Source organism: Trichechus manatus, unplaced genomic scaffold (assembly GCF_000243295.1).
Source record: "Trichechus manatus latirostris isolate Lorelei unplaced genomic scaffold, TriManLat1.0 scaffold00089, whole genome shotgun sequence".
NCBI lineage: Eukaryota > Metazoa > Chordata > Mammalia > Sirenia > Trichechidae > Trichechus > Trichechus manatus.
In genome coordinates, this window is record NW_004444025.1 from 4,618,369 (window position 1) to 4,640,316 (window position 21,948).

Consider the following 21,948-nt stretch of genomic DNA (forward strand, 5'->3'; position numbering starts at 1 on the left):
AGTTACCTAATTTGTCTTCTGTCGTTCATGTGTTTTTAATTTTGTTTGATAGACTGTGCTGAGAATTAGGTCCCCTAGTTTTGACCTTATATTATCTTCCAGGAACTTTATAGTTTTAGCTTTAACATTGAGGTCTTTGATCAATTTTGAGTTAGTTTTTGTGCATGGTATGAGATATGGATCCTGATTCATTTTTCTGCGTGTGGATATCCAGTTTTGCCAGCACCATTTGTTAAACTGACTGTTTCTTCTCCATTCAATGGACTTTGACCCTTTGTTAAAGATCAGCTGTCTATAGATGGGATGGATTTAGTTCTGAGTTCTCAATTCTGTTCCATTGGTCTGTGTGTCTTGTCATTGAACCACTACCAGGCAATTTTGATTACTGTGGCGGTGTAGTTAAGTTTTGAGGTCAGAAAGTGTGAGGTCTCCTACTTTGTTCTTCAGTGTTGCTTTAGCTATTCAGGGCCCTCTCCTTTCCACATAAAGTTGGAGACTAGTTTTTACATTTCATTAAAGAATGTTGTTGGGATTTGAATCAGGATCACATTACATCTATAGATTGTTTTCTTGATTTCCTTTTCAGAGTCCTTGTTAGTGTAGAGGAACCCAACTGATTTTTGTATGTTGTACCCTGCCACTTTGCTGAATCCTTATGTTAGTTCCAGTAACTTTCTTGTGGCGTCTCTGGTATTTTCTGTGTATAGGACCATGTCATCTGCAAATAAGAATAATTTTACTTCTTCCTTTCCAATTTGGATACTGTTTATTTCTGTTTCTTGCCGTATTGCCCTAGCTAGCACTTCCAGTACAATATTGAATAAGAGTGGTGATAAAGGGCATCCCTGCCTCATTCCTGTTCTCCAGGGTGAATGCTCTCAGTTTTTCTCCATTGAGAATAATGCTGGTTGTTGGTTTTGCATATATGCCCCTGATTATGTTGAGGAATTTGCCTTCTATTCCTATTTTACTGAGAGTTTTTATCAGGAAAGGGTGTTGGTTTTATCAAATGCCTTTTCTGTGTCGATTGAGATGATCATGTGATTCTTTTCTTTTGTTTTGTTTATGCGATGGATTAAGTTGATTGCTTTTCTAATGTTGAACCATCCTTGCATTCCTGGTATGAATCCCATTTGATCATGATGTTTTATTTTTTTTATAGGCTATTGAATTCTAATGACTAGAATTTTTATGCCTGTATTCATGAGGGATAACCAAAACCAAACCCATTGCTGTTAAGTCAATTCTAACTCATAGCGATCTTATAGACAGAGTAGAACTGCCTCGTAAGGTTTCCAAGGAGCAGCTGGTGGATTCAAACTGCTGTCGTTTTGGTTAACAGCCAAGCTCTTAACCACTGTGCCACCAGGGCTCCTATTCATGAGGAATTTGGTCTGTAATTTTCTTTGTTTTATAGTGTCTTTGCCTAGCTTGGGCTTACTTCATAGAATGAGTTTGGAAGTATTCTTTCCTTTTTTATGCTCTGAAATAGTTTGAGTAGTAGTAGTGTGAGCTCTTCTCTGAATGTTTGGTAGAATTGCCCAGTGAAGCCATCCAGGCCAGGGCTTTTTTTTTTGTTGGAAGTTTTTTTTTTTTTTAAAATTACATCTTCGATCTCTTCTTTTGTTATGGATCTGTTCAGATTTTCTGTATCAGTTTGTGTTAGTTTAGGTAGGTAGTGTGTTTCTAGAAATGTGTCCATTTCTTCTAGGTTTTCAAATTTGTTGAAGTACAGTTTTTCATAATATTCTGTTATGATGCTTTTTATCTCAGTTGGTTTTGTTGTTAGATCACCTATTTTCTTTCTTATTTTGGTTATTTGCATCTTCTTATTTTTTTTTCCTTTGTCAATTTGGCCAGTGGTTTGTTAATTTTATTAATCCTGTCAAAGAACCAACTTCTGGTTTTGTTGATTCTTGCTATGGTTTTTGTGTTTTCTACTTCATTTATTCTGCTCTGATCTTTATTTCCTTTTTTTCAGGTGATTGTGGACTTCTTTTGCTGCTCCTTTTCTGTTGGTTTGAGTTGCAGGGTTAAGCTGTTGATTTTGGCCCTTCTTTTTTGATGTGTGCATTTATTACCATAAATTCTCCTTTGAGCACTGCCTTTGCTGTGTCCCAAATGTTTTGGTAGGTTGTGTTTTCATTCTCATTTGATTCGAAGAATTTTTTGATTTCATGTTTAACCCTCTATTTCCCAATAGTTTTAAAGTAGGATATTATCCAGCTTCCATGTATTTAAATTTTTTCCTTGTTCTTTCTGTTACTGATTTCCAGTTTTATGGTGTTATGATCAGAGTAGATGGTTTGTATTATTTCAGTGTTTTTGAATTTATTGAGTCTTGCTTTGTGACCTAAAATATGGTCTCTTCTGGAGACTGATCAGTGTGCATTGGAGAAGAATGTGTGCTGTGCTGCTGTTGGGTGGTGTGATCTGTAAGTATCTATGAGACTGAGTTGGTCAGTTGTATTATTTACATCTTCTGTATCGTTGTTGAGTTTCTTTCTAGTTTTTCTGTCCATCATCGAAAGTGGTATGTTAAAGTCTCCTACTATTACTGTAGAACTGTTTATTTCTCTTTTAAATTTTGTTAGAGTTTGTTTTAGTGTTTTGGAGCTCTGTCATTGGGTACATAAATATTATGGTTGTGTACTCTTGGTGGATTGACCCTTTTTAATATATAATGTCTGTTTTTGTTTCTTATAGTGGATTTTGACTTAAAGTCTGTTTTATCAGGTTATTATTTCCAATCCTGCTCTCTTTTGGTTACTGTTTGCTTGATATATTTACTTCCATCCTTTGATTTTTAACCTATTTATGTCTTTGTGTCTAAGGTGTGTCTCTTGTAGGTAACATATTGATGGGCTGTTTTTTAAAAAAATCTATTCTGGCACTCTGTCTCTTAATTGGTGCGTTTAAACCATTTATATTCATAGTAATTATCGATATGGCTGAATTTACTGCTGCCATTTCTGCCATTTCATGCTTTTTTTCTTCCTGGCATTAATGGTTTCTTTGTTTCACTTAATTTTCTGTGCTGAGTTCTTTTTGTTTATGGATTTTTTTCCCGTGTACTTCCTTGTTGATTTTGCATTTACTGAGTCTGTCTGATTTTCATCATCTTTATTTTGATGAGTAGATTTATTACTTTTTTTGTAGTTGCTCTGAAATTTACCTCATCTTCCTAAATTTAAAACAATCTGTTGTATCTTTTTTTTTTTTTAAATTTTATTGTGCTTTAGGTGAAAGTTGGCAGTGTAAATTAGTTGCGCATTCAAAAAATTATACATAAATTGTTTTGTGACTTTGGTTGTAATCCTCGCAATGTGTCAGCATTCTTCCACTTTCCCTTTCCACTCTAGGTTCCCCGTGTCCATTCACGCAGTTTTCCTGTCCCTTTCTGCCTCTTCGTCTTTGCTTTTAGGCAGGTGTTGTCCATTTGGTGTTGTATATTTCGTTGAACTAAGAAGCACGTTCCGTGCATGTGTCATTGGTTGTTTTATAGGCCTGTATAATCTTTGGGTGAAAGTTAGACTTCAGGAGTGGCTTTCGTTCTGAGTTATCAGGTGTTATCAGGGTGTCTGGGGCTGTAGTCTTGGAGGGTTCCACCAGTCTCTGTCAGACTAGTAAGTCTGGTCCTTTTTTTGTGAATTTGAATTTTGTTGTACTTTTTTCGTGAATTTGAATTTTGTTGTACTTTTTTCTCCCCCTTTGTTCTGGACCCAATATTGTGATCCCTGTCTGTGTGTTCAGTGGTGGTAACTGGGCATCATCTAATTCTTCTGGGCCCACGCTGGTGGAGGCTGTGGTTCATGTGGTCCATTACTCCTTTGGACTAATGTTTTTCTTGTGTCTTTGGTTATCTTCATTCTCCTCTGCTCTGAATGGGATGGGACCAATAGATGTACCTTAAATGGCTGCTTGCAAGCTTTTAAGACCCCAGATGCTATTCACCAAAGTAGAATGTAAAACATTTTCTTTATGAACTGTGTGATGCCAGTTGACTTAGATGTCCCCAGAGACTATGGTCCCCAGTAACTCAGCCCCTCAAGAAGTTTGAATGTGTCTAGGAAACTTCTGTGATTTTGCCTTGGTCCAGTTTTACTGACTTGCCCTGTATTGTGTGTTGTCTTTCCCTTCACCAAAGTTGACACGTACTTGCTATGTAGTTAGTGATTTTCCCTCCCAAACAACCCCCTCCCTCATTACCATCAAAGGTGATTTTTTTCTGTGTGTAAACCTCTTCATGGGTGTTTATAATAGTCATCTCTAACAGTATTTGGCCTTTTGTGATTGGCTTACTTCACTCAGTGTAATTCCCTCCAGATTCATCCATGTTGTGAGATGTTTCACGGATTCATCATTGTTCTTTATTGTTGCATAGTATTCCATTGTGTGTATGTACCATAATTTGTTTATTCATTCATCTGTTGGTGGGCGCTTAGGTTGTTTCCATCATTTTGCTATTGTGAATAATGCTGCATTGAACATGGATATGCCTTATGCCTATGTTTGTTTGTGAGACAGGTCTTATTTCTCTAGGATATATTTCTATTTCTAGCATTTTAAGGAGGTGCCATATCACTGTACCTTTTACATTCCCATCAGCAATGCATAAGAGTTCCAGTCCCCCCGCAACCTCTCCAACATATGTTATTTTCTGTTTTGTTTTGTTTTTTAATTTGTGCCAATAATGTCAGGGTGAGATGGTATCTCATTGTAGTTTTGATTTGCATTTCTCTAATGGCTAATGATTGTGAGCATTTCTTCATGTGTCTGTTAGCTGCCTGAATGTCTTTTTTTTTGTGAAGTGTCTTTTCATATCCTTTGCCCATTTTTAATTGGATTGTTGGGTTTTTGATATTGAGTTGTTGAAGTATTCTATAGATTTTAGAAATTAGATCCTTGTTGGGTAGGTCATAGCCAAATTTTTTTTCCCGGTGTGTAGGTTCTGTTTTCTACTCCTTTGATGAGCGTAAGTGTTTAATTTTCAGGAGTTCCCAGTTACTTGGTTTCTCTTCTGGTGTTTGCGCATTCTTTGTTGTAGTTTGTATTATCTGTATGCCATCTGTTAGGGCCGCTATTGTTGTCTCTTCTTTTCTTCCATGGTCTTTATCATTTTAAGTTTTATACTTAGGTCTTTTTTTTTATATGATGTTGATTTCTAATGACTAGAATTTTGTTGAGTATTTTTGCCTCTATATTCATGAGAGATATTGATTTGTAGTTTTTTTTTGGGGGGGGGTGTCTTTGCCCTGGTTGTGCAGTTGTTAAGAACCCGGCTGCTAACCAAAAGGTCGGCGGTTTGAATCCACCAGCTGCTGCTTGGAAACCCTGTGGGACAGTTCTACTCTGTCTTATAGGGTTGTTACGAATCAGCATCGACCCGACTGCAGCAAGTTTGTTTTTTTTTAATTGGTTTTTGCCTAGCTTTGGTATCAGGTTATTCTTCATAAAAAGAATTCAAGAGTATTCCTTCGTTTTCTATGCTCTGAAATAGTTTGAGTAGTACTGGTGTTAGCTCTTCTGAATGTTTGGTAGAATTCTCCAGTGAAGCTGTCCAGGCCAGGGTTATTTTTCTTTACCTGGAAGGTTTTTTTTGTTTTGTTTTGTTTTTTTAATTATATTTTCAGTCTCTTCACTTGTTATGAGTCTGTTCAGAGTTTCTATCTCAGTTTGCATTAGTTCAGGTAGGTAGTGTGTTTCTAGAAGTTTGTCCCTTTCCACTAGGTACTTTTAATTTGTTGATGTGCAATTTTTCATGGTATTTGTTATGATCCTTTTATTTTAGTTGAGTCTGTTGTAATGTCCCTCATTTCATTTCTTTCTTGTGTTATTTGCTTCCTCTCTGGTTTCTCTTTTCTTAGTTTAGCTGGTGGTTTGTAGATTTTATTGATCTTTTCAAAGAACAACTTTTGGTCTTGTTGATTCTTTCTATTTTTGTTCTCTACTTCATGTATTTCTACTCCTATCTTTATTATTTCCTTTCTCCTGGTGGCTGTGGGTTTCTTTTGCCGTTCTCTTTCTGTTCGTTGGAGTTGTAGGACTTATGTTTTAATTTTGACCCAGTTTTCTTTTTTGATGTGTGCATTTTGCTGTAAGTTGCCCTTTGAGCACTGCTTTTGCTGTGTCCCAAAGGTTTTGATATTATGTGTTTTCATTCTCATTTGATTCTGGGAATGTTGTGATTCCCAATATGATTTCTTCTATTGCCCAGTAGTTTTTAAGCAAGGTGTTATTCATTCTCCATGTATTTGATTTTTTTTTTTAAATTTACTCTTCCTTTTATTGATTTCTACTTTTGTGGCATTATGATCAAAGAGAAGGCTTTGTATTCTTTTAATTTTTTGGCTTTTCTTGATGGTTGCTTTGTGGCCTAAAAAGTGGTCTATTCTAGAAAATGTTTCATGTGCATTAGAAAAGTATGTACACATTTCTGCTGTTGGGTGGAGTGTTCTGTGTATACCTATGAGGTCAAAATAGTGGACTGTAGCTGTTAGCTCTTCTGTATCTTGGTTGAATTTTTTTCTAGATATTCTGTTCTTTATCAAGTGTGATGTGTTGCAGTCTCCAACTATTATCGTGGAACTGTCTGTTTCTCTTTTTAGTGCTGTTAGAGTTTGTTGTATATATTTTTGATCACTGTCATTGGGTGCATAGATATTTGTTATGGTTACGTCTTCTTGGTGAATGGTTTCTTTAATCATTATATAATGTCCTCGCTTGTCTTTTATGGTTGGTTTTCCTTAAAGTCTATTTTATCTGAGATTAGTATTGCTACTCCTGCTCTTTTTTGGTTACTGTTTGCTTGATATATTTTTTCCATCCTTTGATTTTTAATATGTTTATGTCTTTGTGTCTAAGGTGTGTCTCTTGTAAACAGCATATTGATGGGTCATATTTTTGTATCCATTCTGTGACTGTCTCTCTCTTCATGGGTGCGTTTAAGCCGTTCACATTCAGTGTGATTATTGATAGGTACGAGTTTATTGCTTTCATATTGTTGTGCTCTTTTTTTTTTTTTTTGTAGTAGTGACGTTTTCCTTGTTTCTTTTACTTTACTGTGATGGGCTCCTTTTGCTTGTGGATTTTCTTTTCTTTAGTTTTGTTATTATAAATTTTGTGTTTACTGAGTCTTTATGTTTTTCTTCTGTTTTATTTAATTGAGTAGGTTTGAAAGTTCTTTACCAGTACCTAATAAAAGTTATGTTTATTCCCCCTTTTACTGTTTTGATGGTGTTGCCATTTACAGATTGATGTCTCTGTTTTCCTGTTTTAAGTCTTTTAGTTTTGTTTTATTAATTGAGAGTTATTTTTTTTTTTTTAAACCTAGGTTGGTACCTGGCTGGTGCTGTCTTGTCTGCCAGGCTCAGGTTGTTGTTGTCTAATGTTTTTGGTTCTCTAACCTAAGGACTCCTTTTAATATTTTTTCTAAGTTTAATTTGGTTTTTACGAATTATCTTAATTTTTATTTATCTGTAAATATCCTCATTTTGCCATTGTATTTGAGAGAGAGTTTTGCAGAATATGTTATTCTTGGTTGGCAGTTTTTTTTTTTTTTTTTTAATTATTTGGCTCTGCCAAATTTATTGTGCTTTAGATGAAGGTTTACAGAGCATATTAGTGTCTCATTAAACAGTTAATACACGTACTGTTTTGTGACATTGGTTGCCAACCCCACAACGTGTCAACACTCTCCTCTTCTTGACCTTGGGTTCTCCATTACCAGCTTTCCTGCCTCATCCTGCCTTCTCATCCTTGCCCCTAGGCTGGTGTACCTATTAAGACTTGTTTTTTTTTTTTGAAGATTTTATATATGTCATCCCATTTCCTTCTTGCCTGCAGAGTTTTTGCTGAGTAATCAGAGCTTAGTCTTACTGTTTCCCCTTTGTATGTGACTTTTCATTTTTCTTGAGCTGCTCTCAGGATTCTTTCTTAGTCTTTGGTTTTGGCAATGATTATATGTTTTGGTTACTTTCTTTTGGGGTCTATCCTATGTGGGGTTCATTGAGCTTCTTGAATGGTCAGCTTTTCGTCTTTCATGATATTTGGGATGTTTTCTGACAGTAAATCTTCAACAGTCTTCTCTGTGGTTTCCATTTTTTCCACCTGTTCTGGAACTCCGATCACGTGCTAATTTTTCTCTTGATTGTATTTCACGTAGTTCTTAGGTTTTCTTCTATTTTCTTCATTTTTTTCTGTGATTTTTTTCTTGAACAAAGTGGCATCCATGGTTTGTCTTCAATATCTTGATTCTGTCTTCCATTGTTCCAAATTTACTGCTAAAACCTTCTGTTGAGTTGTCCATCTCTGAAATTTTGTTCTTTAACTTTTGGATTTCTAGTTGCTGTTTTTGATATGATTTCTAATTATTTATTTTGACATTTTGCTCTTGTATTATTTTCCTGAATTGTTCTGTTGCTTTCTGTTTTTGCTGATTTTGGCTATGTTTTCATTGGTTTTGTCTGTATTTTCAATGATTTTGTCTATTTTTTCCTAGATTTTGTCAGTGTTTTCCTTGATCTCCTTCCTAATCTCTTGGAAAACCCTAGATATTAGTCTTCTGAATTCTATATCACATAGTTCCACTCCCTTTTTTTCTTCTGGAAAGTTATCTGATTTTTTATTTTTGTCACTTGCTGGAGCCATCTTGTCCTGCTGTTTTATATGTTTTGATATTGTTTGCTGTCTTTGAGACATTGAAGTATATTTTTTAATTGTAGGTTTGTTTCATCCTGCTTTTTTGTTTCGTTTTGATATGTCAGGATGGGTGGGCCTGCTGTGCTTTGCTGCTTGCTCGTCTGTGGGTGTGATAGCTCTCACCATCTTGTCCACGTGGTCACATCAGCAGCAGGTAGTGTGAACCCACTTCAGTGTACACTGCTTTGATGAGGTGGCTGAGGGCAGACTGTGCGGTGCTGTCTGCTTCCCCAAGTTGGTCCCTCAGTATGGGAGTGTTCACACCCCTTGCCTGATAGGTGAGGGCGTCAGATGGGAAGTGGTTGGTATGGGCTCGTTTCCCATCATTCCAGTCTGTGTATCTTGATAGCGCCTTGACTTCCTCTCCATTCGGAAGTTCTATAACTACACTATTCTCCTTTTTGTTTGAAGTTTTTGTCGTTTACAGATTGACATCTCTGGTTTTCTGTTTTATTTTAATTTTTGGAATTTTATATGAGTTGGTTTTTGGGTGATGGTGTTGTGTGTCTTCATCTCAGGTTGTTGTCTGATGTTGTTGGTTCTCTCTGAAGGACTCCCTTTAATATTTGTTGTATTGTTGATGTGGTTTTTACCAATATCTTTAGTTTCTGTTTTTCTGGGAATGTCCTAGTTTCACCTTCATATTTGAAAGACAGTTTTGCTGGATATATGATTCTTTTTGCTGGCAATTCTGTTCTTTCAGGGTTTTATATTTGTCACCCTGTTGCCTTCTTGCTTGCATGGTTTCTGCTGAAAAATCGGCACTTAATCATGTTGATGTCCCTTTGTATGTACTATTTTGTTTTTCACAAGCTGCTCTCACAATTCTTTCTTTGTCTTTAGTTTTATAAAGTTTGATTATGGATATATATGTCTCGGTAACTTTTTTGGGGGGGGGGTTTATTCTGTAGGGGGTTTCTTGGCCTTCTTGGATGGAAACCTTCTTGCCTTTCTTGATGTTAGTGAAGTTTTCTGCCAATAAATCTTTAAAAATTCTCTGTGTGCTTTTCCTACCTTCCTCTTCTGGAATTCCTATTACATGTAAATTATTCCTCTTGATAGTGTCTCACCTAACTCTTAGCCTTTCTTCATTTTTTTAAGTTCTTTTTTTCTGATTGTTCCTCAAACAAATTACTACGAAGAGATTAGTCCTTTATTCCACTGATTCTTCCATTGATTGAGTTCTACTTCTGTGTCCTTCCATTGAGCTATCTATATCTGGTATTTTATTGTAAATATTCTGGATTTCTACTTGTTGTTTTGTATGATTTCTAATTGTCCATTTTGTCATTTTGTTCTTGTGTTGTGTTCCTGAATTCTTCTCGGGTTTTGTCTGTGGGGGACATGCATTTTTAATTTACATTTTAGATGGTTCTTATACACCTTAAAGTTGGAGAACCAGTGGACAGAATAGAATCTCAGAATCTGTCCTAGATATTTATTATTACTATTCCTATTACTATTATTACTATAACCAGTCTTCTGATAGCCAGGTTCATTGTTCATTTGCAAGGGATACCTCAGATTCCATTTGCCTATCCTTAAGTATAGGAAAGTTTGCTGCTCCTACTACTAAGTACTTTCCTCATAGCATCTATCTTTTAAAAAACATTTCTTTGCACATGTAAAAAATGCTGTAAAACCCCTCTGGTAACAGCTGGATGGTGAGAAGGAAGTATTTACAAACCATGAATGGAGGCAGATTGTACCCCATGCTGAAACACTGCCTGCCTGAGGCATAATTGTGAGTGGAAGAAGTGAACATTAGGTAATACTGTTCTTTATAAAAGCTAAGGAGAATATTCTGAATTATTAGGACTAAGTAAAACAGATTTTATGGTGACATTGCAACAAGGAATTTTCAGAAGAGAAACCAAACAGGAGTCTGTGGGGATGGGTAGAAAGAGAAGAAGATAGGATTTTCCAGCCTACAACTATTGCCGGAACATCTTTAGAATAAGATTTACTGTTTTTGTATTCTTAGGTTTAATTAGCTTACTTTTATTAAACCTGAATTACTTAAACAAACAATAAAACCAACTCAGTAATAAAGGTATTAAGATTATCACATATGGACTAAACAAACAAAAAAACCCAAACCCGTTGCTTTTGAGTCGATTCTGACTCATAGCGACCTTATAGGATAGAGGAGAACTGCCCCGTAAGGTTTGCAAGGAGTGGATGGTGTATTCAAACTGCTGACCTTTTGGTTAGCTGCCGGAGCTCTTAACTACCTGTAGTAAATGCTCACTAAATTCAGTAAATATTGATTGAATTATTCCTTGCAAATGCCTTCGTAAGCAAATATAGCTCTTGCTAGTTAATTTTTGGGTTCTTTTGGGCAGGTAGAGAAATAGCCCATCTACCAGGTTTTAAAAAAATCCTAAGTGAGAGATTGAGAGGACTATTTTCTTATCTTGACCTCCTCAAGTCTTTCCCATGGCTTTCTTCATATGAAAAGTTAACCCTAATTGTAGGGTAATACGGGAGTATTCAGGGTGCCAGAATATTCACTGTCATATTATTTTATCCACTTTGGACATTTGGTTGCCCCTCACTTCATGCGTGTTTTAATGCTGAGTGCCAGGAAAGCTGAGTTTACAAATTGCAAGCCTATTTTTTCATATTAATTTTGCCTTCAGAATTGATAATGAATAAGCCAATAAATGTTCGTTATGTTCTCTGTGTCATAGTTAATCTATACCATGGTGACATTTATTGTATGTACATTTTATCATGGTAAAAACTATTGTCATTGGGTAATTATTATTTGTATTTAATGAGCATTGTTCATTTAATCCTTACAGCAGCCAAGGCCACATAGTAAGTGGTGATCTTCCTTAATTTCCAGTTTTTCTATATTTCATTTCCCTTGACCAGCCTTTTGGTGATAAAGAGAAGATTGTAATAGCAGATTTAAAAAAAAGGAAGGTTTACAAAATAATTCCTTTTTTCTCTTTTCTATTACAATGTTTTGTCCCTTGTTATTTTAATTTTTAAAAACTAGTCTTGAATTTGGCAGAACATACTGTTTTTACTTGACATAATCAGAATTTAATAATAATGCTGTCACCTTATGTTAAGAAAGACAAGTGAATTTTTTCTAGATAAATGATAGTTACAAGAGCTGATGATTTAAAAACTGGGAAGAAAGGGGTATAAAGTATTTTTGATGTACTTTGCATTTTCATTTGAGAAATCATTTTACTTAATGGTTGTTAGTTGCAACTTCCTTTGACAATGTTTTTTCTTTGTTTTCTTGAGGCATTGGTATTGGGGATGAAATTGGTTAAGAGTGGACTTGGGGAAAACAGTCAACTTTGGAAGCAAATATAGGGAGAATGATTAGGTGATAATTATTTAGAATACTTATTCAGAATTGTAAATAGAATTTAGTGTCCTTGTAAAAAATTTAAAAATTAAAAAAAATTTACAAAAAAATTCACTTGGCAGAGATTGCCAAAGACTCCCTTGAAGTGTTAGTTGCTGTTGAGTCAATAAATAAACGTTACTTGGCTCTGTGCCATCTTCATGATCATTGTTATATTTGGGTCTGTTCTTTTAACCACCGTGTTGATCCATCTCACCAAGGGCCTCCCTTCCTTTTGTGTACCCTCCACTTTTTACCAGCGATGATGCCCTTTTCAACACCCTTGGAAGCAGCAGTCAAGAAATTAAATGACGTTTTGCATTGGGCAGCTCTGCTGCAAAAGATCTCTTTAAAGTGTTAAAAAGCAAAGATGTCACACTGAGGATAAGGTGCTCCTGACTCAAGCTGTGATATTTTCAGTCACCTCATATGCATGCGAAAGCTGGACAGTGAATAAGGAAGACCGAAGAAGAATTGATTGATTTGAATTATGGTGTGGGTGAAGAATATCAAATATACTGTGGACTGCCAGAAGAACGAACAAATCTCTCTTGGAAGAAGTACAGCCAGAGTGCTTCTTAGAAGTGAGGATGGCGAGACTTCGTCTCCTGTGCTTTGGACATGTTATCAGGAGGGACCAGTCCCTGGAGAAGGACATCATGCTTGATAAATTAGAGGATCAGTGAAAAAGAGGAAGACTCAACAAGATGGAGTGACACAGTAGCTGCAGCAGTGGTCTCAAACTTAGCAATGATTGTGAAGATAGTGCAGGACAGGGCAGTGTTTTGTTCTGTTGTACATAGGGTCCCTATGAGTTGGAACTGACTCGATGGTACCTAACAACAACATGGCCTTTTCTAACAGTTGGTCTTTCCTGACGATATGTTCAAAGTAAGCCAACTGAAGTCTTGCCATCTTTGTAAGGAGCATTCTGGCTGTATTTCTTCTAAGACTGATCCCTTGCAGTTAGGTCATTCCATATGAACACACATGGTTCACTGGAATGTAAGCAGACGTATAGCGTGCACCTTCCATGTTGTACTCTTAAAAGAAATGGGATGTGCTCTATACTACCCTTCAACCCTTTCCACTGGTTAGAATGTGCGTGTGGTAGTGAGATTTGGAGCTGCCACTTTAGAATATGAGATGAAAGGAACAGGTTGAGGATGAGTGAGTCTCAAAGTAGAAACAACCTGGGTTCACAATACCATGGAGCTACCATATTGACCTTGGACTTTTAGTACTTATACCGTTAGGTGTGTGAGAGTGAAAGGAACTTCTTGTGGTTAAGCCATTGCTATGTTAGCTTTTCGTTTTAGTGTTTTATGGTATTTTTAGTGAAAATATACACAGTAGAACGGATTCCCATTCAACAATTTCTACACGTGTAACATTCAGTGACATTGGTTGCATTCTTCACATTGTGTCTGCATCCTCATTTTTTCCATTCTAGTTGTTCCATTCTCATTAACTTAGTTGCACTGATCCGCAACATTCTCATCTATGCTTTAGAGTAACGGTTATCTGTGTGGTCTCATCATAAACCTGTTGCTGTCAAGTTGATTCCAACTCCTAACAACCCTATAGGACAGAGTAGAACTACCCCATGGGGTTTCCACGGAGCAGCTGGTGGACTTGAACTACCATCCTTTTGGTTAGCAGCCAAACTCCTTAACCACTGTGCCACCAGGGCTCCGTATAATTTTTTAAAAGGGCGCAATGCTTAAGGGTAACATTCTTTACTTTTGAGCTAACATGTTATTTATTTAAAGGGTAACTTCAGGGGATAATTTCGGTACAGAGTTTAAAGAGTATCTCAGAGCAGTAGTCTTGGGGAATCCCTCCAGTACCAGAGAGCCCAGTAAGTCGGGTTTCTTTGAGAATTTGGAGTTGTGTTGCACATTTTTCTCCATTTCTGTCAGGATCCATCTATTGTCACCCTGATCAGAACGTTCCGTAGTGGTAACCGGGTGCAATCTAGTTCTTCTGGTCTCAAGGTAGATGAGGCCATGGTTCATGGAGACAGTTAGTCCTGTAGTCTGGTTCCTTTTCTGGTTCTTGGGTTTCCTTCTTTCTCTTTTGCTGTAGATGAGTAGAGACCTATAGTTGTGTAATTTAGTTTTGTTTTCATAGTAGCCGAGCCTGTTTCCTAATAAATTTGATAAACTTGACTGTATAAAATAAAAATAACTTATACGCAACAAAACCACAATAAACAAAGTCTAAGGATAAGTAACAAACTGAAGAAAAAGATATTTGCAGCTCTTGTTTTCCAAAAGACTCTGAGAATGCAGTAAGAAAAAGTCCCACAATTAATAGAACATTGGGTAAAAGTTGTGAACTGATTTCACACAAACAAAAATAGAAATGGCTTATGAACATAAGAAAAGATGTTCTGATAATAACAATAATACGAAAAAGAAATGAATACTAAAATTAAACTCAGATCATTTTCACCAGACAAACTAAAAATTTGATATAAAGCCTCTGATGTAATGTGGTATTGCTTGCTCCCCTGTTGCTTGTCCTGTACTTACGTGCTTCAGTCACACTGGCCTCCATCTAGGCAGTGTCAGCCACATGGTCTTCTGATCCTCCCTACCCTTTGCCAGGAGGGCTGATCTCTTAGGATCCACATGGCCACTCTTTCATCTCCTTTGCTCAAAGGAGGCTTGTCGTGTCCCTCCCATTTAAAATTGTGACACCCGCCCCCACACCACCACCAGATTTCCTTGTTGTTAGGTGCCAGTTGGTTCCGACTGCTCGCAACCCTGTGTACAATGGAACGAAACACTGCCCTGTCCTGTGCCATCTTCATCATCTTTGTTTTGCTTCAGCCCGTTGTTGCAGCCACTGTGTCAGTCCATCTCGTTGAGGGTCTTCCTCTCTTTCAGTGACCCTCTACTTTACCAAGCATGATGTCCTTCTCCAGGGACTGGTCCCTCCTGATAACACGTCCAAAGTACGTGAGATGAAGGCTCTTCATCCTTGCCTCTAAGGAGCATTCTGGTTGTGCTTCTTCCCAGACAGATTTGTTCTTTCTTTTGGCAGTCAGTGGTATGTTCAGTATTCCCTGTCAACACCATAATTCAAAGGCATCAGTTCTTCTTCGGTCTTCCTTATTCATTTTTTCGTTACTCTGCACTAATTTTTTCCCATAGCACTGATCACCTTATGACCTATCGTATAATTTTTGAATTTATTTATTTTTTATTGTTTATTATTTGTATACCTAGTTCTCTCTTACTATCTCGTTTTCCAACATTTCACATTACAGCAATTGTAAAAAAAAAAACTACTGTCCATTTTGTGTATTAACAATGTATGTCTGGCAGTAATGAATGCCAAGGTGCAAGGTGAGAGTAACGCTGGCTGTGACGGTTAAGGTTGTGTGTCATCTTGGCTGGGCTGTGATTCTCAGTGGCTAGGCAGTTATGTAATCATGTAATTTGGCACTTAAGTAATGATGTAAGGAATGCTGGTGGCATAGTGGTTAAGAGCTAGGCTGCTAACCAAAGCGTCAGCAGTTTGAGTCCCTACAGGGCAATTCTACTTTGTCCTATAGGGTTGCTGTGAGTTGGAATCCACTTGACGGCAATGAGTTTAGTTTTTTTGGGTAATGATGTAATTAGGCAGTTATGTAATGATGTAGTCATCTCCATTTTCTGATCTGACATAATCATCCTCCATTTTTGCATAATGACTTGATCTTTGGAACCTAACCATGTAGGTAAGTGAGGAGTTGGGTGTGTTATCCCAACGGAATATAAGCTCCAAGAGGACAGGGATTTTTTTGTTTGTTTGTTTGTTTTGGTGGTGGTGTCCTCTAAAGTATCCCAAGTGCCTAGAACAACCCTTTTGTGGATTGAGTTATGTTCCCCCAAAATATGTTGTAAATCCTAATCTCTGTGCTTGTGGTTGGATCCCTGGTAGTGCAGTGGGTAAGAGCTTGGCTGTTAATCAGAAGGTCAGCAGTTTGAATCCACCAGCTGTTCCTTGGAAACCCTGTGGGGCAGTTCTGCTCTGTCCTGTAAGGTCGCTATGAGCTGGAATCGATTCAGCTGTGATGGGTTTGGTTTTGGGGTTATGTGTGTGGTTATACTCCCATTTGGGAATGGGTTGTCTTTGTTATGTTAATGAAGCAGGATTAGTATAGGGCATATCTTGAGTCAGTCTCTTTTGAGATATGAAAGATATTAAACAAACGAGCAGAGGAGAGATGGGGGAGGAGAGATACCAAACCACATGAAGACTACCCAAGAACTGAAGCTCAGAAAGACAAGAACCCTCCTCCTGAGCCGACAGAGAAAGCCTTCCCCTCGAGCTAGCACCCTGAATTCAGACTTCTAACCTCTTAAACTGTGGGAAAATAAATTTCTGTTTATTAAAGCCACCCACTTGTGGTATCTCTGTTATAGCAGCACTAGATAACTAAGAATTTGGTACGAAGAAGTGAGGGTGCTGCTCTAACAAATACCTACAATGTGGAAGTGGTTTTGGAATTAGGTAATGAGTGAGGCTGTAAGAGTTTTCAGGTGCCTGATAGTAAAAGCCTGCTGGTAGAACTGTGGTCGTCAAAGGCAGTTCTGGTGAGAGCTCAGAAGACAGTGAGGACAGTTATAGAGAAGGTCTCTGTCATCTTAGAGAATGCATATGACGCCAGAACAGAGTGTTGCTGGAAATGTGGACATTAAATGTGCTTTTGGTGAGACTTTAAAAGAAAACGATAAACATGTGATTGGACAGTGGAGGAAAAGCGATGCTTTTTATGCAGTTGAAAGAACTTGTGTGAATTATTTTCAAATGTTTGGTGGGAGATAGAATTTGTAAGTGACGAATTTGGATATCTGGCTAAGGAAATTTCTAAGCAAGGTCATGTAGGGGCCACATGGTTTCTCCTTGCCGCTTATAGTAAAATGCGAAAGGAAAGAGAAGTACTTAAAAATGATCTGTGCAAAATGAAAACAGAACTGAAAGATTTGGAAAATTCTGCTGTACAAACTAAGGACACATGTGCTAGAATGTTCTCCAAGGACTTGGTTATACAGTCGTTTGTTAAAGAGATTAGGCCTGTGACTGATGGATCTAACCAACTATCACAGCAGAAAACCCATCAGTTTAGACCGAAAGGGACATTGAAGAATGAACGGAAAGAATGCTGTCTGCCTCTTGGAATTCTGCAGACAGGTAACAGGCCAAAGGAGCTACATCTGTTATCCTCCAAGAACAGAAAAGGACCATCCTGTATCAGCAAACTGTTGGAAGGAGCATAGGAAACAGAGCTGCCTTGGTCTCAAAGGGTGGGGCCATGGCCTCTTAGGTTTTAAAGAGTCAGATCTTCATCAGCTTGGTTCCAGAGTGTGGGGCTGCCATTCAGTTTGGCCAAGTGGATGGGGCCGCTGCCCAAAGCTGAGGAAGCGAGGCTGCCATGCCCAAGCGGAGAAGACCAGGGCCTGCCGGGGCTGAGATGGTGGGGTTGCCACTTAGATGGAGTAGGAGAACGGGGCCGTCCAAAGCTGAGGGAGCAATCTTGCCATCCCAGTGGGCCTAGAACTCGAAGCTGAAGCTCAGGGCTGAGAGGCCTCTACACAGAATCCAGAGCATGACCAACACCAAGAGTGTGGAGGGTGAGGCCATTGCCCAGATTATTTTCAAGCCTTGAGAGCTAATGTAATTTGTTCTGCTGGGGTTTGGACTTGCTTGGTGCCTGGTCTCCCTTCTTTTCTCCAGTTCCGCCGTCACTGTTACAGTGTGTTTACCCTTTGCCCCAGCAGTTGTACTCCTGGGTTTTTCTCCTCTTGTTAAGTTTGCATGTACAAGATTACTCATGGCCTTTTTTTTTTTTCTTTTTAAATTATTGCACATGATTGAAAACAACCTGAATGAGCACCAGTAGGACAAGTTAGTCACATCCCTACAATGGAATGAGATGCTGTACAGCTGTTCAAACACACAAGCAGGTGCTCTGTCTTCTCATAAAAAAGATCTCTAAGAGTTACTGCAAAGGAAAGAACAGGGTGTAGAGTGTGAAATCTTAATTTTTTTTTTAAAAGATGGGAATAAGAACATACATGCCCATTTGTGTGTATTTGCGTAGAGAAATTCTGAAAGGGTACACATGATGTGGTTGGGGACTGTGGGAAGTTGGCAGACAGGAAAGGCTTGACAAGAAAAGTTTTCACTGTTCACCTCTTTATATTTTTTGATTTATGGCGCAAGTGAAAGTGTTTCCTGTTCAAAAAATTAAACTAAAAAATATAATTTAGGCAGGATAGGTGCTACAGGTCTTAGGAATGTTTAAAATATTTGAATATACTAGTAAAAGTTTTTTGCTTATTTGGGAGATAAATAAAAATACTAAAAAAAATTATTCCAATAATTAAGTAATTTTTTTTAATGTAGGTTTTCTGTATTTTTCTTCATGATGGTGCTGCACTTTGTGCTGTATTTGTTTTTATTTATTTATTTATGCTGTTACAATCCGTCATTTGATTGTGTCATCTTTTCTTTTCAGTCCTGATGATATTGGGACCTGCTGGTATATCCTTCTCTCTGGTTCCGTGTTCATCAAGGAATCCATGTTTCTTCCAAGAAGCAGGTATAGTATAATAGAGTCTACAGTGGATGATCCATAAAGCTTGGAATGTTTTTGCAGAATTCTTTCTCTTCCTGATTCTCCCTCTCCTAACACAAAGCAAGGCCGTACTTTGGGGTATTGACACGTGAGTCGTTAAGAAATGACTATTCTGTGTTGTGCACACTGTTCCAGTCTTTGGAACAAAGGGCCAAGAATGAAAAACACGCAGGTGACATGAGTGTTTGTTCCGTGAACATGTCACCTGTATTCAGGGCATCTTTGTTCCTAGGGAATGAAATCTGCCTCAGGATGGCTATGCGAAAGGGGGATTAGCTGTAAGACTGTAACAGTCTTCTAAGCATGTAAGGAGACCCGTGGGGCTGGAAGTGGAAAGCCAGGAACTGCCGTTGACTTTTCTGCCTCTCAGGACCATATGGTCTCCGGGATTTGCATCTCTGTGGATTGGCTTCCTCCTTGCCGAGGCCTGCGTTTCTTTCTCCCTGTGACTTCGGCTTATATGTCTCTGACTATTGATTTATAACCGTCTTGACTGTAGTTCCAGTGTTGTGACTTTGAACTCTTCAGGATGTAATCTGATTGGCTCAGCTTGGGACAGATGCAGACCTCTGTTCCAATCAGCTGTAAGCGTCGGGCTGCCCGTGTGCAGGAGTCCCTGGGTGGTGCAAACAGTTAAAGCATTTGGCTGCTAACCAAAAGGATGGAAGTTCGAAAACCCAGAGGCATCTTGGAAGAAAGGCCTGGCAATCTACTTTCAAGAAGTCAGCCATTGGAAACCTTGTAGAGCACGTAGAGTTTGACACATACGGGGTCCCCATGAGTCAGAATCGACTGATGGAGCCTTTTTTCTTGGTTTGCGTGTGTTCGGGTTCTGCAAAGGTGTCAGCGGCTGCCAGTATCAGCACTTCTCTTTTCCCCTTAACTGTGTGTTTTCTACAGTTAAATGTTTTTATTTTAGTTGACTGAAGATTTTTTTAAAACATTGACCAAGTATTTTTATTTTGTTTTACTAAATAAATACTAAGGTACAAGTGACCTACCTTTTCTGTACCTAACTCTTTAATAAAGATACTTGAGTAAATGATTTGTGAAAAGGCCAGGAACATGTTAAGAATCTACTTTAAGGATATGAGCAAAGTTTTATAAAAAAAAACAGTCAGTGAGTCAGGGAGCAGTGACTTGATGTGCGGAGGGAAGTCAGGCTGGGTGTGGTGATAGGAGGGTGGCGGGGCATCTGGCGGCCAGAGGGGTAGTGAAAGTGCCAGAGGCTCATTGCATCTAATTAAAAATAACATCTGGTGCAATCTCCTGGCCTCATGGCCCTTACACTTCCTGAGATCAGATTGGCAAGCATTTTTCTTTTTGGGAAACAGCCCTATGAGGAAGGAACACTGTTGCCTACCGTTGGTGTTCTTACGGTAGCAATAGTCATAGCAATGATATCAGCATTGGTAATAGTACTAGTAGTAGAAGTAATAGTTGTGTTACTGTGGTAATAGTAATAAAATGACGACGGTAACATAGCAAAGACTTTTATAGTGCTTTCTGTCTGCCAGGTGCCGTGTAAATGCTTTATATATGTATTGAAGCATTTAATTTTACAACAGTCCTTTGAGGTAGGTGCAGTTATTATCTGCATTTTATGAATGAAGAAGCTGACGGTATAGTATGCTAGACCTCCTGGCATTCTCCTAGAAAGCCTGGAGTGACCCTGTGGACTAGTTCTGTAAGTCCAGGAGTTCTGTGTCCCAGAGGAGTACAAAATTCTTTCACTGCTTCAAACACAGAGTGTGCTGTTTGGCCCTTTTTGGGAGGCTCTGTTCAACTCTTTCTGAACTTGAAAGAAGGTGTAGGCAAACAGTATTTAAGCATTGGTGCGTTTTTATATATATAATTTTAATGTAAAAAGTAATAATAAACCAAAACCAGTTACCATTGAGTTGATTCCAACTCAGAGTGACCATGTGTGTCAGAGTAGAAATGTGCTCGATAGGGATTTCAGTGGCTGATTTTTCAGAAGTTAATTGGCAGACGTTTCTTTAAGACGCCTCTGTGGGACTCAGACCCCCAAACTTTTGGTTAGCGTCTGAATCAGTTAACTGCTTGCACCTCCCAGGAACTCCAAAAAGTAGTATTACTGCATAAATTCTCAAAGAGAAAGGGAAAAAAAAATCACCTAAAATGCTCTACCCAAGATGATAACTTTTTAATATTCTTGTGTTTTTCTTTCTGTTCTTTGTATGTATGTGTATTTCACAGTTAAGATCATATTTTACATGTTGTTTTGTATCTTGCTTATTTCAAGAAAAGTCTCCGTGTATGCATCTCCTCACGCTATTAAAAGTGCTTTATAAAGGTTAGCTCTTTCTAAACTTTAATATCTGTTTAATGTTCAATTTTTTGAACTTTCCACAATGTAGTTAATTATAAAGGGTAAATTTTTTGGTACTTTTTATTATAAATAAAGTCATAGTGAATGTGATTTAAAATTCACACATCTTAGAGAGCACACTGGTCGGTGACTTCTTCACCATTTTGATAACAGGGTCTGCTGGACAAGTTTAACTCATAGACTGAGGTCCTAGAACAGTGAAGGAGCCTGCGATGGTCTTCCTTGACTACCAGCCATCATCAGCTAGATGAAAAACAGTTCGTTCTAACCTCTGAAACGGGAACCTAATGTTCAAAAAACTGCCATTCTGGAAGAAAGAGCATTTACAGTTCAGACCTATTTCATGAACCTGTTGAACTCTGCATCTAATTATTTTACAAGATGATACAAGTTGCTCTTTCTCTTGGCTGTATATCAAATGCTTACAAGTCCGGAACTTTAAAGGGACGAAGGAAGGAATGGTGTTTCAGACTGAATGACAGGCTAGTACTATATATAGGTTATTCCTTCACGTTGCACCTGGTGACATTTGCTCTCTCCGAGTTGTTTGTTTTCCTTGGGAATGTTACTTTAGAAATGTACCGAGATTGTTTTAATAAGAGAGAGCCTCTGTTGGTACTACGCTAAAAGTTGCCATTACTGACTCATTCGTATTTTTCTCTCTCGAATATTCTGAGGTTTGATAAAAGAGTGATTTGGAGTAAGTGTTAGTAACATCTTGTTTTGTAAAACAACTCGTTTATAGGCGGTTCTGCGCACGTACTGTGGTGGTGTCAAATTAGTCTAGAAGTTGGTTATCGGTATAGATGGAAAGTAAGCTGAGCACTTTCTGGAAAGTTTCAACTCATTTTGACATGTAATTCATTCTAAACAGTTAGTTTTGAGTCAAAG

General features: G+C 38.0%; 1 protein-coding gene across 2 annotated transcripts in view; it reads left to right on the plus strand.

The window, feature by feature from the left end:
- Positions 1-21,948, plus strand: part of RAPGEF2 (Rap guanine nucleotide exchange factor 2) — a 314,468-nt gene that overhangs the window by 112,168 nt on the left and 180,352 nt on the right. For both annotated transcript variants that reach the window (XM_023736619.1, XM_023736618.1), the window contains exon 4: positions 18,585-18,668. In XM_023736619.1, coding sequence (XP_023592387.1) covers positions 18,585-18,668 — 84 coding nt within the window. The remainder of the gene's footprint in view (positions 1-18,584; positions 18,669-21,948) is intronic.